The 13,113-nt window shown below is 41.3% G+C and overlaps 2 protein-coding genes across 2 annotated transcripts; both read left to right on the forward strand.

Moving 5' to 3' along the window:
- The first annotated feature begins 1,434 nt into the window (after positions 1-1,434).
- Positions 1,435-5,544, forward strand: zgc:109982 (retinol dehydrogenase 8). Its single transcript, XM_029707749.1, has 6 exons — positions 1,435-1,766; positions 2,049-2,210; positions 2,610-2,789; positions 3,836-3,929; positions 4,579-4,762; positions 5,076-5,544. The coding sequence occupies exons 1-6, from the start codon at positions 1,670-1,672 to the stop codon at positions 5,313-5,315; spliced, it is 957 nt and encodes a 318-aa protein (XP_029563609.1). The 5' UTR covers positions 1,435-1,669; the 3' UTR covers positions 5,316-5,544.
- Positions 5,545-6,026: 482 nt separating this feature from the next.
- Positions 6,027-8,624, forward strand: LOC115158593 (protein Dr1-like). The gene is made up of 3 exons (XM_029707750.1): positions 6,027-6,991; positions 7,304-7,467; positions 7,805-8,624. Exons 1-3 carry the CDS (start codon positions 6,772-6,774, stop codon positions 7,949-7,951), a joined length of 531 nt encoding a protein of 176 aa, XP_029563610.1. The 5' UTR covers positions 6,027-6,771; the 3' UTR covers positions 7,952-8,624.
- Positions 8,625-13,113: the final 4,489 nt, after the last annotated feature.

A 13,113-nucleotide genomic window follows, 5' to 3' on the forward strand; every position in this document is an offset into this window, starting at 1 on the left:
TATTATAATAATTATTTCAGCCAAAGGGCACAACGGCCACTAGACACTAAAGGCATAAACATTTTAGGGGCCATTACGGCCACACAAAGGGAATGCCGCTGTGAAATTCGAGGCAATATCAAGTGCTTGTCAAATTGTGAATGAGAGACTCATGAAGTGTGTGCAACCTGAGCAAAAAACAAAGCAGAGCTCATGCCTTTCATGAAGCGTTTTTAAAATCATCGTTAGAGTCTCATCATGCAGCCTTAGAATGTATTAAACATTAAAACATGTAGCCCAATGTTTGTATCACATCTAAAGTTGTAAAATAATGCCATGGAATTCTTAGCAAATCTTGTCTGCTAAATGAACTAGTGTAGCCCACAGCCATATGGCATAAGGACAACTCAGAGTATGCTATTCTGTTCTTCTGAAATAGACTACAGTTTATTCATATCATGTTTCTTCTGACCAGTTTAAAATATATAATGGATTTATTGTGATGGTGTAGCTTTGTCACATGGACTTATTAGACTTTTTAAAATGTATATTTTCCAAAGGTCTGCATCAGTGGTGAACGACAAGTCACTGGAGTGGCGAACCACACTTGCTGTCTCTGCCTGGCCAGCTCCCCTCTCTCCACCGGGATTATCTGCCTCTGACCTTATTAAAGGGGCTGAGTCACTGGTTTGCTGTCTCTCTCTCTCTCTCTCTCTCTCTCTCTCTCTCTCTCTCTCTCTCTTTCTCTCTCTCTCTCTCTCCCTCTCTCTCTCTATTTCAATTCAATTACATTCAATGGGCTTTCTTGGCATGGAAAGCATATGTTCACCCAATAGATAGTTGAGTTTACCAAAATTTGATTTGTTTTGGAATCATTTCTCTCTCTCTGTCTATCTCTACCGCACCTGCTGTCTCGACCTCTGAATTATGGGTTATGAAAAGTCAACTGACATTTACTCCTGAGCTGCTGACCTGTTCCACCCTCTATAACCACTGTGATTATTATTTGACCCTGCTGGTCATCTATGAATGTTTGAACATCTTGAAGAGAGATCGGTCCTTAATGGCCAAGTACTCTTATAATCCCCACCTGGCACAGCCAGAAGAGGACTGGCCACCTCTCAGAGCCTGTTTCTTCTCTAGGTTTCTTCCCAGGTTTCTGCTTTTCTACAGTGTTTTTTTTCCTAGCCACCATGCTTTTACATCTGCATTGCTTGCTGTTTGGGGTTTTAGGCTGGGATTCTTGTGACAAATGCTGATGTAAAAAGGGCTTTATACAATACATTTGACTGATTGTGTGTGTGTATAGATGTAGGCTATGTGTATTGCATGCCAATGGATGCTAATCATTCTCCTGTTTAAGGCTGTTTCTGCTGAGTCTAACTGCAGTGGATTACTAAGCCGAAAGCAAATCCCCTTTACTCCCCCTCTTTCATCTCCTCATGCTCACTCTTATTCTGTCCTTCTCTCTCATTCCCCCCTCGCTTTCAATCTTCCCTCACTTTCGCTCCCCCATTGCTTTCATTCCCTCCTCACTTTCATTCCGTCCTCGCTTTCATTCCCTCCTGCTGTCCCTCATTACCTGATACTGGAGTTTGTGAGACCAATTTATTTTTGTACCGTTCAATTCACTGTGTTAGCCTTATCCAGGAATTTTCTCAATTTAGGTTCTTAAAGACTAACAGCAGCAATGAACCAGAAGATTGTCCTCATCACAGGTTGCTCCTCAGGCATCGGCCTGGCCCTGGCTGTACGCATCGCCAATGATGAAAAGAAGAGGTTCATTGGTAAGTTAATGGGTACTCTTTGGGTTGAACAGAATTTAGATATTTAATGTTATGGTAACCAAAATGTGATGTTTATTCCACCTCTGTCAATGGAAGAAATCTCAACTATCTGTTAAAATTATCATGGAAAGCAGTGAAATTGTGAGAACGGTTCCTTTACCTTCAAATTCCCAAAAGTATAGTCAGAAACTCCTAATCCCCAGACTATACAGCTACACAATATTCATAGACAAACTTGTCTGCTTCCAAGAGACTAAGATACATCTGTGTTGTGTTCTCCAGTGTATGCCACAATGAGGAACCTGGGTAAGGCAGAGGCACTTGTGGAGGCGGCAGGCGGGACTCTGGGCAAGACCCTGGTGATTAAACAACTGGATGTGTGCAATGAAGACTCCATCAAAGCATGTGTGGCCAGCCTACCGGATGGCAAGCTAGACATACTCAGTAAGTACGGATGCATGCATACACCCTTATCTGGTGTTACATGTAGGCTAATAATCCCACGTTTATATGTATGGACACTGTCTTCCCTGATCATGTTTGCATTACAAACCCAGTAAAGAATTAGATTGTAATTCTATTGTAAGGCTAGTTGGTTGTACAGTCAAATTAAAATGAAGGATTGCACTGACTTTTGCCCTCACACCCCAATTCCAGTGGCCTGTTCAGTAGGATGTAATGTTACAGAACATTCAGGCAGAAATGTATCATAGAAAACAGATATAATTGTCTGTCATGTAGAATAGGGCATATTTTCAGCTCTGCTAATTTTATTTCTATTTGCAAATGCAACGATCAGAACGTTTTCACATAACTGAATAAACCTATATTTTCCCCTCTCAGTCAGCAATGCTGGGATGGGTCTGGTAGGCCCCATAGAGTGTCAGTCTATGGAGGAGATGAAGGCTGTCATGGATACCAACTTCTTTGGTCTAGTGAGACTCCTCAAAGAGATCCTGCCAGACATGAAGAAGAGGAAGAGCGGCCATATTGTTGTGATCAGCAGTGTCATGGGCATACAGGGTAAGAGATGTTGCTTCTTTTCATGAGGTTTTCTTACAGACCAGCAAGTGTATTTGTGAGTATGCTACACATTTGTATGTGCCTAATTGCACAGACATGTATTTTAAAGGTACACATGCATTACCAGTTGTAATGTGGCATGAACACAACCAGGCATGATGTTTTCATCTGATTGTCAAATCACTTCAAAAAGTAGGCTACCTTTGCACATTGGTCCACTCCAAAATAAATTCCAGCATCCAAACAGTGCACCAGCCATTGGATTAATGGAAAGAGACATCTGTTAAAAAACACCAAAACGTGCAATGCCATTCGGGGATTGTCAGTAGATCCAAACTCTTGTAGCCTGCATTAATTGATGTGTCTTGCTGACAAATTAGATTTTTTTGTAAAAAGAAAAGTCAGGACACCTGAAAAAGGGCTGAAATATGGATGTAAATACAGCCATGTCTGTCCGAGCTCATCTACACTGGAAACTGCAAAGGCCCAGTTAAAAACAATGTTGCAATATACAGCCATGTCTGTCCCGAGCTCATCTACACTGGAAACTGCAAAGGCCCAGTTAAAACAATGTTGCAATTTTGCTAGCAGGCTGAATCCAGTCGATACAATGTTGCAAATTTGCTAGGGTAAACTCAAGACAGAGAGAGATAGAGAGGAAGACAGCCAGAGAAAATAGATTAATACGATTGAAATAACCTGAACCAGCTGTCACTGGATTAAACCATGACAGAGGTAGGGTTGTTCGTTTAATTTGGAATGCGCTTTTATTATAATATTTACCACTGTATCAGTACAAAATTGCATTTTAAACACATAGGAGAATAGTTCAAAGAGATACCCCCCCAAAGTTTGAAACTTTTGTTGCATTTAGGGGAGCTCATGTCTCATTTGGGGGGCTTAGCCGCTCCGGTCCCCATAATTCCCACACTGCTACTGGTTCAATATTAACCGTTGAAGAACCCTAGGCTTAGAAATGGAAAGACTCCATCACGATCTGAACTTCCTACATTTAAATTATTTGGTTGCATTCTCCTTTTTCACAGGTATATTATTCAACGATATCTACGCAGCATCCAAGTTTGCTGTGGAGGGTTTCTGTGAAAGCATGGCCATCCAAGCCATGAGGTTTAATCTGAAGTAAGTAGTCCTACCGTACCACTAGTTCTGGTCCAGGGCGTTAGTGTGGTTTGCTAAGGAATGCTCAGCATTAGCAAATACTAACGCCTTGGACCAGAGCTTCCCTACCACATACTGCATCTGGTGTGTGTTGAGGGTACATTCACACTGCACTGTTTGTAAGAGTTAAATTAGTCTCATGGGGCAGAGATTAGAGAAGGGAGTGAGAGGATGCATCGTGGAGCTGCCTTCCCCTCAGGGGAAAATAATGCATGCTAACCAACACCTGTAGCCCACTCGTCCATGTCACCAACATCTGCACTTATACACTGCAATATCCTACCAGTGTTTCATGTCACGAGTGACAAAAAACATGCTACAGTTGGGTAAAATGGCAATAACAACCACACCGAACAAATATTATAGAGATGATTTATAAGAAGCAACAGTGTACAGACACAATCTTAGGATTTATTATAGATTTTCCTGTGGTATTAGATACAGAAAATACAAAAGGGTTTTGGTGACAGCCTAGTAAACTCAATTATATTCTAACTTAAAGTAGTAATTGTGTGTGTGTGTGTGTGTGTGTGTGTGTGTGTGTGTGTGTGTGTGTGTGTGTGTGTGTGTGTGTGTGTGTGTGTGTGTGTTGCTGTCATTGCTGTGGCAGTATAAGTTTGATTGAGCCAGGCCCTGTGGTGACGGAGTTTGAGCAGAAGGTCTATGAGGAGGCCATGAAGACAGACCTCTCCAAAGCTGACAAAATGACAGCAGATATGTTTACCAACATCTATTTGAAGAACTCCAAGCAGATCTATGAAAGCCTTGGACAGACACCTGAGGACATAGCAGAGGTATATCAGCCTATTGGGCTCAAATCGACACATTATAAAGGCTTATACATACAACATCTTATAAAGCATTATACTTAGAGACTAAGTAAAGTGTAATTCTCAATCACGGGGTTAGTTTGTTTGGTGCATGTGTTCAAATTGCTGTGCTTAAATGTCTCTCCCTAGCTTGACTGACTTGACTTGTCCAAGGGCCTCAACAGTGCATCTCCAGAAAACCATGTTCTGGGCAGTTATTTTGTATTTATTTCAGGTTATTCTGAATTCTTCATCTCATTTTCAATGGCCCTTCCTTCTCCGTGTCTTCCTCCCTTAGCACACACACAAGATCATCACCATGGACAACCCTCCATTCCGGCACCAGACCAACACCTTGTACACCCCCATGACCACCCTGAAGTATGCTGATCCAAACGGAGACCTTCCCATCGACACCTTCTACAAGATGGTGTTTGAGCACGACAAGGTCTTCAATGCCAGCCTCAACTTCGTCAAGCTGCTACGCTGGAGGACCCGCAAGAGCTTCACTATAGATAAGGACAAGAGCAATTCTTAGGATGTGTCCCAAAAGGCAATTTTCTAATTAATTCACTTCTTTATTATAAATTATAAACCAACATAAAATTCCAAGGTTTTATCTTCTCAGTGTTGGTGTTGAAAATGTACGGATTCAAAGGTTGATGGAATAGTTACCTTTCAATTTGGGCAAAATGTTTCACTGGGGAATCTCAATGGACTTTTGTATTGACAGAGGCAACAATAAAAGGATCCATCACCACTGATAAGATGTGTGGAGATCCAATTATGTAACAATATTATCTACTGGGCCACTAATCCATGATTCACAGGTTATAGAATATTACACTGCATTCAAAGCCCCAATCGTATTAAAGGATAATCCAATATTAACCATTACCTACGCATTATTAGATCACCTTTTTGTTTGTCCTGAACAAGCACAAGACAGGAATAGGGTGACGTGATTTAAAAAAAAATACATGGTAAAGGTAAATTGTAATACCTGTTTTAGTCTAATTGGGAAAGGGGAAATAAGCTTGCACACTTCCGGCGACGACAGAGATGGCCGCCTCGCTTCGCGTTCCTAGGAAACGTATGTATTATAACAATATTATAAACCCAGGGTCGTTAACATCCCACTCCTGACACCAATGTAATGAAACAGCAGGGAGCAGGTTTCGAACCCTCGACCTTCAAGCCCGAAGTCCGTAGCGCTATCGATTGTGCCGCAAAAGCATGCTCAAGCGGCAGAGTCGATTTCCGCGCTTATAAACACAGGGTCGTTACAATATGTAGGCCTGCTATACATTTTTATCATGGTATTGTTTTGCCTTCAACACAGTAGGTGGCGACAATTTTATTTGGTCGATTTCACAGGGCACCGTAGAAAAATAATATACCGGAAATGGGTTTTGTTTGAGTGGATCGTTTCCGCAGAAATGTCAGTGCCGAACTGCCGGTGAACCGAACTTAACAAATAAATGAATTATAGTATTTCGTTCGGCCGATAAAGGAACAGTAGTTCTCGTTCCAGTGTATACGGGATTTTGGTTCAAACAGTGTTTTTGGGATCAACACTGCGTTACGAAATGATCCCAACGACACGCTTGCTAGCCTCAAAAGCCGCTGCAGGTAACTAACTAGCTAATGTTAGCTAGGCTAACGCGTTGCGATAGATGGACCATAGCTTGCTAACTCGCTAGCTGGTTTTCATTTTCTCTTGTCCTCACCATTGTGTTTTACTTAGACCTATTCGTTACATTCCACGTCTCTACAGTAACATTAGGATATGCTGTGTCAATAGGCTTGTGTGTAGCTAGTTTGCATAGATAGTTTAACTTTTAAACCCAACTAGCCGACGTTAGCGTCTAGCCCACTACATTTTCAACACGTAACGTTAGCTAGCTAACCCTCTGCGGAACCCTACCATCAAATCAAGCTTTCCCCCAGTTTCGTTTTTTATTAAACTTGAGAAACTAGTTCTCTGGAATACGATGGCTTCTTCGTCGGGAAACGATGACGACCTCACCATTCCCAGGGCAGCCATCAACAAAATGATCAAAGAAACTCTGCCCAACGTACGGGTTGCCAACGATGCAAGAGAGCTTGTTGTGAACTGCTGCACAGAGTTCATACATCTAATCTCATCAGAGGCGAATGAAATATGTAACAAGTCTGAAAAGAAGACCATATCACCTGAACATGTCATTAATGGTTAGTATCTTTGTATTTTTTATTCTGTATCAACAGGTTTGAAAATATATTCAGTTGTAATGTATACGTGTTTTCCCCCTTCCTGCCTGCCATGTATTTTGTAGTTAATGCAGGTATGCACTTGCCTGGCCACTTATCTGTAAACCAGGTTAGCTATAGTAAACCAATCTGGAACCAAGGTAGCTAGTTATGCACTAGGAATTCCAACCATAATCAAGTGATGAGACTGTTGAATGTTGATTAAATGTCTGTTTCCTTTCCCCAACATTGTTTCCATTGTTTTTTTCCCTAACCATATTCTCTTCTCCACAGCACTTGAAAGCCTGGGTTTTGCGTCATACATCACAGAGGTGAAGGATGTCCTGCAGGAGTGTAAAACAGTAGCACTTAAAAGGAGGAAGGCCAACTCTCGCCTGGAAAACCTGGGCATCCCAGAGGAAGAGCTCCTCAGACAACAGCAGGAACTATTTGCTAAGGTAAGGATCAAGAGTCATAACCTGGTTAACCAGACTGATCGTTGCCAGGTTACAAGTGTGTTACCTGTGTTAAGGATCAAGATGGATAACCTGTTTGATTCAGACTATTTCTTGCCACATCTCTGCACTTTGATAGATCACCTTCACCAGGAATGGGTAACTGCAGTGTACAAACGGATATTTCTGCAGTGTGACAAAAGCTCAAATAATGTATATTTGTTTTGGTAACATTTAGTATATATTCTAGGTTGAGTGGCTCCCCTGCTTTGCTGTTTGCATCTCTCTCTCTGACCATGTCTAATTTATTGGTGGACTGACTGTATTTACTGTGTTCCAGGCACGGCAGCAGCAGGCCGAGCTGGCCCAGCAGGAGTGGCTCCAGATGCAGCAAGCTGCCCAGCAGGCCCAGTTGGCTGCAGCATCCGCCAGCACTGGACAGCAGGCTGGCTCCTCCCAGGATGAGGATGATGAGGATGACATGTGATTATGAAGATGATCCCTGGGTCTGTGCTGCAACATACAAAACATTTAGAACAGATAATAAAAACAAGGATTTCTTATTGGATAACTACAGATAGTAGGCTACCACCTGTTTCTGACTGTTTTCATCCGTTTCGTGCCTGCTGAACACGACCCAGGCCATAACCCTTGTCTTTGGACAGTGTCGGCAAGCAGTCCTCTCTTTCTCTCTCCGAACACTCATTGGCAGTGATCTGAGCTGTGTTCGGACATAATGCATAATGCACATAACCCCACCAGTATCAGGAGTTCACATTATGGACAGTTTCAAGGTACATAGATATGGGGAATTTTAGGTTTTTATTGTCACATACTAGTTAGACATTTTTTATTTTGACAGTAGTACCTGCAAACGCATCTGGATAAAGATACATTTTCAAGGGGGGGGGGGGGGGGTGTGTATCATGGTTTTGGGTATGTTGAGAAAAGAATGGGGGGACTGGCTAAGCATATTATCTTTCCTACAATACATTTCTTTTTTGTGGGGGGTGGGTCAGGAGAACAGCTCCTCGCTTGTCTTGCCAAAGGTGGGCGTTGCTTATTCCTCCTACTGGCATGTCCTTTTTGGGAAATAATTTTTACAGAACTTGTTCCTTACCCCCCTCTTCTTATGTTTAACAGGACAGATATGTTCCAAATAGCACCACATCCCATATAAACTGGCTCTGATCAATCTTTAGGGATGCACCCAACATATTTCTGAAACACTTAGAAGGGTTGTGAATATGTTTTGATTTGTAAAATAGGATTCAAATGCTTTTTGTTTTATTTTAGCTCAGTCATACATTGCCTTCGGAAAGTATTCAGACCCCTTGACTTTTCCCACATTTTGTTACATTAGTCTTATTCTAAAAATGATTAAATTGTTTTTTCCCCCCTCAATCTACACACAATACCCCATAATGACAAAGCAGAAACAGGTTTTTGCTAATAAAAAATAAAATTTTTTTTACATAAGTATTCAGACCCTTTACTCAGTACTTTGTTGAAGCACCTTTGGCAGCAATTACAGCATCGAGTCTTCTTGGGTATGACGCTACAAGCTTGGCACACCTGTATTTGGGGAGTTTCTCACATTCTTCTCTGCAGATCCTCTCAAGCTCTGTCAGGTTGGATGGGGAGCTATTTTCAGGTCTCTCCAGAGATGTTTGATCGGGTTCAAGTCCGGGCTCTGGCTGGGCCACTCAGAAACATTCAGAGACTTGTCCCGAAGCCACTTCTGCGTTGTCTTGGCTGTGTCCTTAGGGTCGTTATCCTGTTGGAAGGTGAACCTTCGCCCCAGTCTTGAGGTCCTGAATGCTCTGGAGCAGGTTTTCATCTAGGTTCTCTCTGTACTTTGTGTCTCAGTCCCTGCTGCTGAAAAACGTCCCCACAGCATGATGCTGCCACCACCATGCTTCACTGTAGGGATGGTGCCAGGTTTCCACCAGACGTGACGTTTGGCATTCAGGGCAAAGAGTTCAATCTTGGTTTCATCAGACCAGAGATTTTTGGTTCTCATGGTCTGAGAGTCTTTCGGTGCCTTTGGGCAAACTCCAAACGGGCTGTGCTGTCATGTGGCCACTCTACCTAAAGGCTTGATTGGTGGAGTGCTGCGGAGATGGTTGTACGTCTGGAAGGTTCTTCCATCTCCACAGAGGAACTCTAGAGCTCTGTCAGAGTGACCATCAAGTTCTTGGTCACCTCCCTAACCAAGGCCCTTCTCACCCGGCTGCTCAGTTTGACCGGTTGGCCAGCTCTAGGAAGAGTCTTGGTGGTTCAAAACATCTTCCATTTAAGAAGGCTGGAGTGCACTTTGTTCTTTGCGGCCTTAAATGCTGCAGACATTTTTTGGTACTGTTCCCCAGATCTGTGCCTCGACACAATCCTCGGAGCTCAATGGACAATTCCTTTGACCTCATGGCTTGGTTTTTGCTCTGACATGCACTGTCAACTATGGAACCTAATATAGACAGGTGTGTGCCTTTCCAAATCATGTCCAATCAATTGAATTTACCACAGGTAGACTCCAAACAAGTTGTAGAAACATCTCAAGGATGATCAATGGAAACAGGATGCACCTGAGCTCAATTTCGAGTCTCATAGCAAAGTGTCTGAATACTTATGAAAATATATATATATATTTTATTTATTCTAAAAACCTGTTTCGCTTTGTCATTATGGGGTATTGTGTTTAGATTGCTGAGGAAAAACATTTTATTTAATCAATTTAGAATAAGGCTGTAACGTAACAATGTGAAAAAGTCAAGGGGTCTGAATACTTTCTGAAGGCACTGTACATGGTGTAAGTAGTTTTAATTTTTTTTTTTTTTTTTTAAGGATGTTCACCTACAGTATTGTTAACTGATTAGCTACTCCTTTCAGAATCTTTTTTGACTGACTCATATAACCAAAGATATAGGCTGTGTCCTAAATGGCACCCTATTCCCTATATTGTGCAATACCTTTGACCAGAAAACAATTGGCCCTGGTCAAAAGTAGAGCACTACATAGGGAATAGGGTACAATTTGGGTCAGAACCACAGGAGAGCTTAACAACCCTAAGTATATGAGCCCAAAGTGTATGTTCCAGTATAAAGAGATGTGGGTGCAGTGTGCATTGAAGTTACTGTTCTCAATGACTGATGGTAACTTTCAACTTGAAAAAATGCTTTGATTTCTTCTTGGCTTTTTATATTGTGCATCCCAAATGGTACCCTATTTCCTTTATGCTGCACTACTTTGGCTCTTGTCAATAGTAGTGCACTATTTCGGGAATGGGGTGCACATTTGTTTTTCTGTAGTGCAGTATGATGAAGATGCATTATGAATGTGTGGTGAATTCTATAAAGATTGGTAACCTCTCATTGTGTTACCCATTCACATGCCTTTTATAAAGTTGTATTCTTTAAGCAATAAAGTTAACAGCTTTTATAGTGACATATTGTTCCTCATGTTTTCTGGAGTTATTTACAGTCCTTTCCTCATTTTTAGGTGTTTTTGTACTGTGTATGTTAGCTTCAGTTTTATACATCATCATGGACAAAAGCTGAATTTTTTTTGGTTTTTAATTTTACTATGACCAACAAGAAAATGCAATTATGTTTTGATGGTAAATGATTCTAAATAGGACAACTAATGTAAAGTAATTACAATGACCGACAGTGACATAGCCTGCATACTCACCAAGCATGTCACCCATTGATCATGTTTGGGATGCTCTGGATTGATGTGTACGACAGCATGTTTCAGTTTCCACCAATATCCAGCAACTTCATACAGCCATTGAAGAGGAGTCCGACAACATTCAGGCCACAATCAACAGCCTGCTCAACTCTATGCGAAGGAGATGTGTCATGCTGCATGAGTCAAAATGGTGGTCACACCAGAAACTGACTAGTTTTTCTGATCCATGCCCCTACTGTTTTTTTAAAGCTGTCTGTGACCAGCAGATGCATATCTGTATTCCTAGTCATGTGAAATCCATAGATTAGGACATAAATTCATTATTTAAATTGACTGATTTCCTTATGCGCTTTAAAAGGCTCTGCATGGTCAATCCAATGTCTGCAGTGGCCGTACAGCATTTATTGCGATGCTACGGAAGCCAGAGCAAACGTACTTGCATGTCTGAATCTCATTACGGACAATTTTAGCTAATTAGCATCTTTGCAACTACTTGCTACTTTGCAACTACTTAGCATGTTAGCAAACCGTAATCCTTTAACCTAACTCCTAACCTTAAACCCTAACCCTAGCTAACGTTAGCATTGGAATTAGTGATATACATTTAGCAAATTCGGAACATATTGTATGAATTGTAATTCTGAACATTTTGTACAGAATTCCAATTTGTAATATGTCATCCGAATAGTAATTCGGAAAATCTTGAAGGATATCCACAAATGAATACATAGGCCTACCTTTCGAAACGTAACATATCATACTATTTGGAGTGTCCCAGATTGACATTTACTATGTTACATCTATCCCTGAGTCAGGGTTGGAAGGACACTGAGGAACTTCTGCATCTTTATTTCGATAACTTTTGAAATGGCTGGAGCAATCATTGAAAACATGACCACAAAGAAGCTGGTATTTATTGGAATAATTTTGCTCAGTTTTCAAGTAGTGTCAGTTTTAGTTGGGGAATTGATCGGTATGTGAAACCCGGTTTTGATTTTCTGTCAGATTAGGCTATCGGAAAGATTTCCACTTCTTTAGGATCATAAAAATAAAAAAACGCATTTGAAAATGGTCGCCTGATTTCATTTAGTTTATGTGACCTAACAAACAATATAGGCTATAATGAAGGCTATTGTAGAGAATCATTAGCCTACCATCTAAACCGCTGTGAAATATTTGTTAAACCGAAAATGTCATATTTACAGCTGTTTGACGCTGGTGACAGTGTACAAAACCAAAAGTAAAAAGACCATTGAGGTACACTACATGGCCAAAAGTATATGGACACCACTTCAAATGAGTGGATTTGGCTATTTCAGCCACAGCCATTGCTGACAGGTGTATAAAATTGAGTAAACAGCCATTCAATCTCCATAGACAAACATTGGCAGTAGAATGGCCTTACCGTCATAGGATGCCCCCTTTCCAACAAGTAAGTTCATTAAATTTCTGTCCTGCTACAGCTACCCCAGTCAACTGTATTAGGTTCTAAATATCTGAGTAATACATTGACAGACACTATAAATGCTCCAACCAAGTTTATTCCCCCAAAGGATCAAACAGCTGAAAAGGCAAAAACATATTTCCACCAGTGGTAGTATATGTACCCCAATTTGGGTGGAGTCTCCTACTTCTTTCTAAACATTACATCTTTATTGCTAGGCAGGAAGTTAAGTGATACGGGCAATAAACTGTTCCTTCTCCCTTAATGTGACCTGACCTCGACTCCCTTCCTCACTACGCCACATCAATCCACCCTTGTCCGTGCCTGCCACATGTTATTGCCCTTACTTTACTCAATACATTCCAAACTTAATTGCCTCCACCATATACATTTCTCCTACAGTTAAGTGATAGGGGAGGACATTAAAATGGCGTCGACAGAGAGGGCTGCGTCACTTCTAGTCCTTAGGAAACTTTGCCGTATTTAGTTTTTTTATGTGTTATTTCTTACATTGTTAG

Source organism: Salmo trutta, chromosome 22, assembly GCF_901001165.1.
Source record: "Salmo trutta chromosome 22, fSalTru1.1, whole genome shotgun sequence".
In the NCBI taxonomy this organism is placed as follows: Eukaryota; Metazoa; Chordata; class Actinopteri; order Salmoniformes; family Salmonidae; genus Salmo; species Salmo trutta.

Coding starts and splice junctions, on each gene's coding strand:
- LOC115158593 (XM_029707750.1), top strand. CDS start 6,772: ATGGCTTCTTCGTCGGGAAACGATGACGACCTCACCATTCCCAGGGCA. Junction 6,992..7,303: donor ACCTGAACATGTCATTAATG/GTTAGTATCTTT, acceptor TCTTCTCCACAG/CACTTGAAAGCCTGGGTTTT. Junction 7,468..7,804: donor AGCAGGAACTATTTGCTAAG/GTAAGGATCAAG, acceptor ACTGTGTTCCAG/GCACGGCAGCAGCAGGCCGA.
- zgc:109982 (XM_029707749.1), top strand. CDS start 1,670: ATGAACCAGAAGATTGTCCTCATCACAGGTTGCTCCTCAGGCATCGGC. Junction 2,211..2,609: donor TGGCAAGCTAGACATACTCA/GTAAGTACGGAT, acceptor TTCCCCTCTCAG/TCAGCAATGCTGGGATGGGT. Junction 2,790..3,835: donor CAGTGTCATGGGCATACAGG/GTAAGAGATGTT, acceptor CCTTTTTCACAG/GTATATTATTCAACGATATC.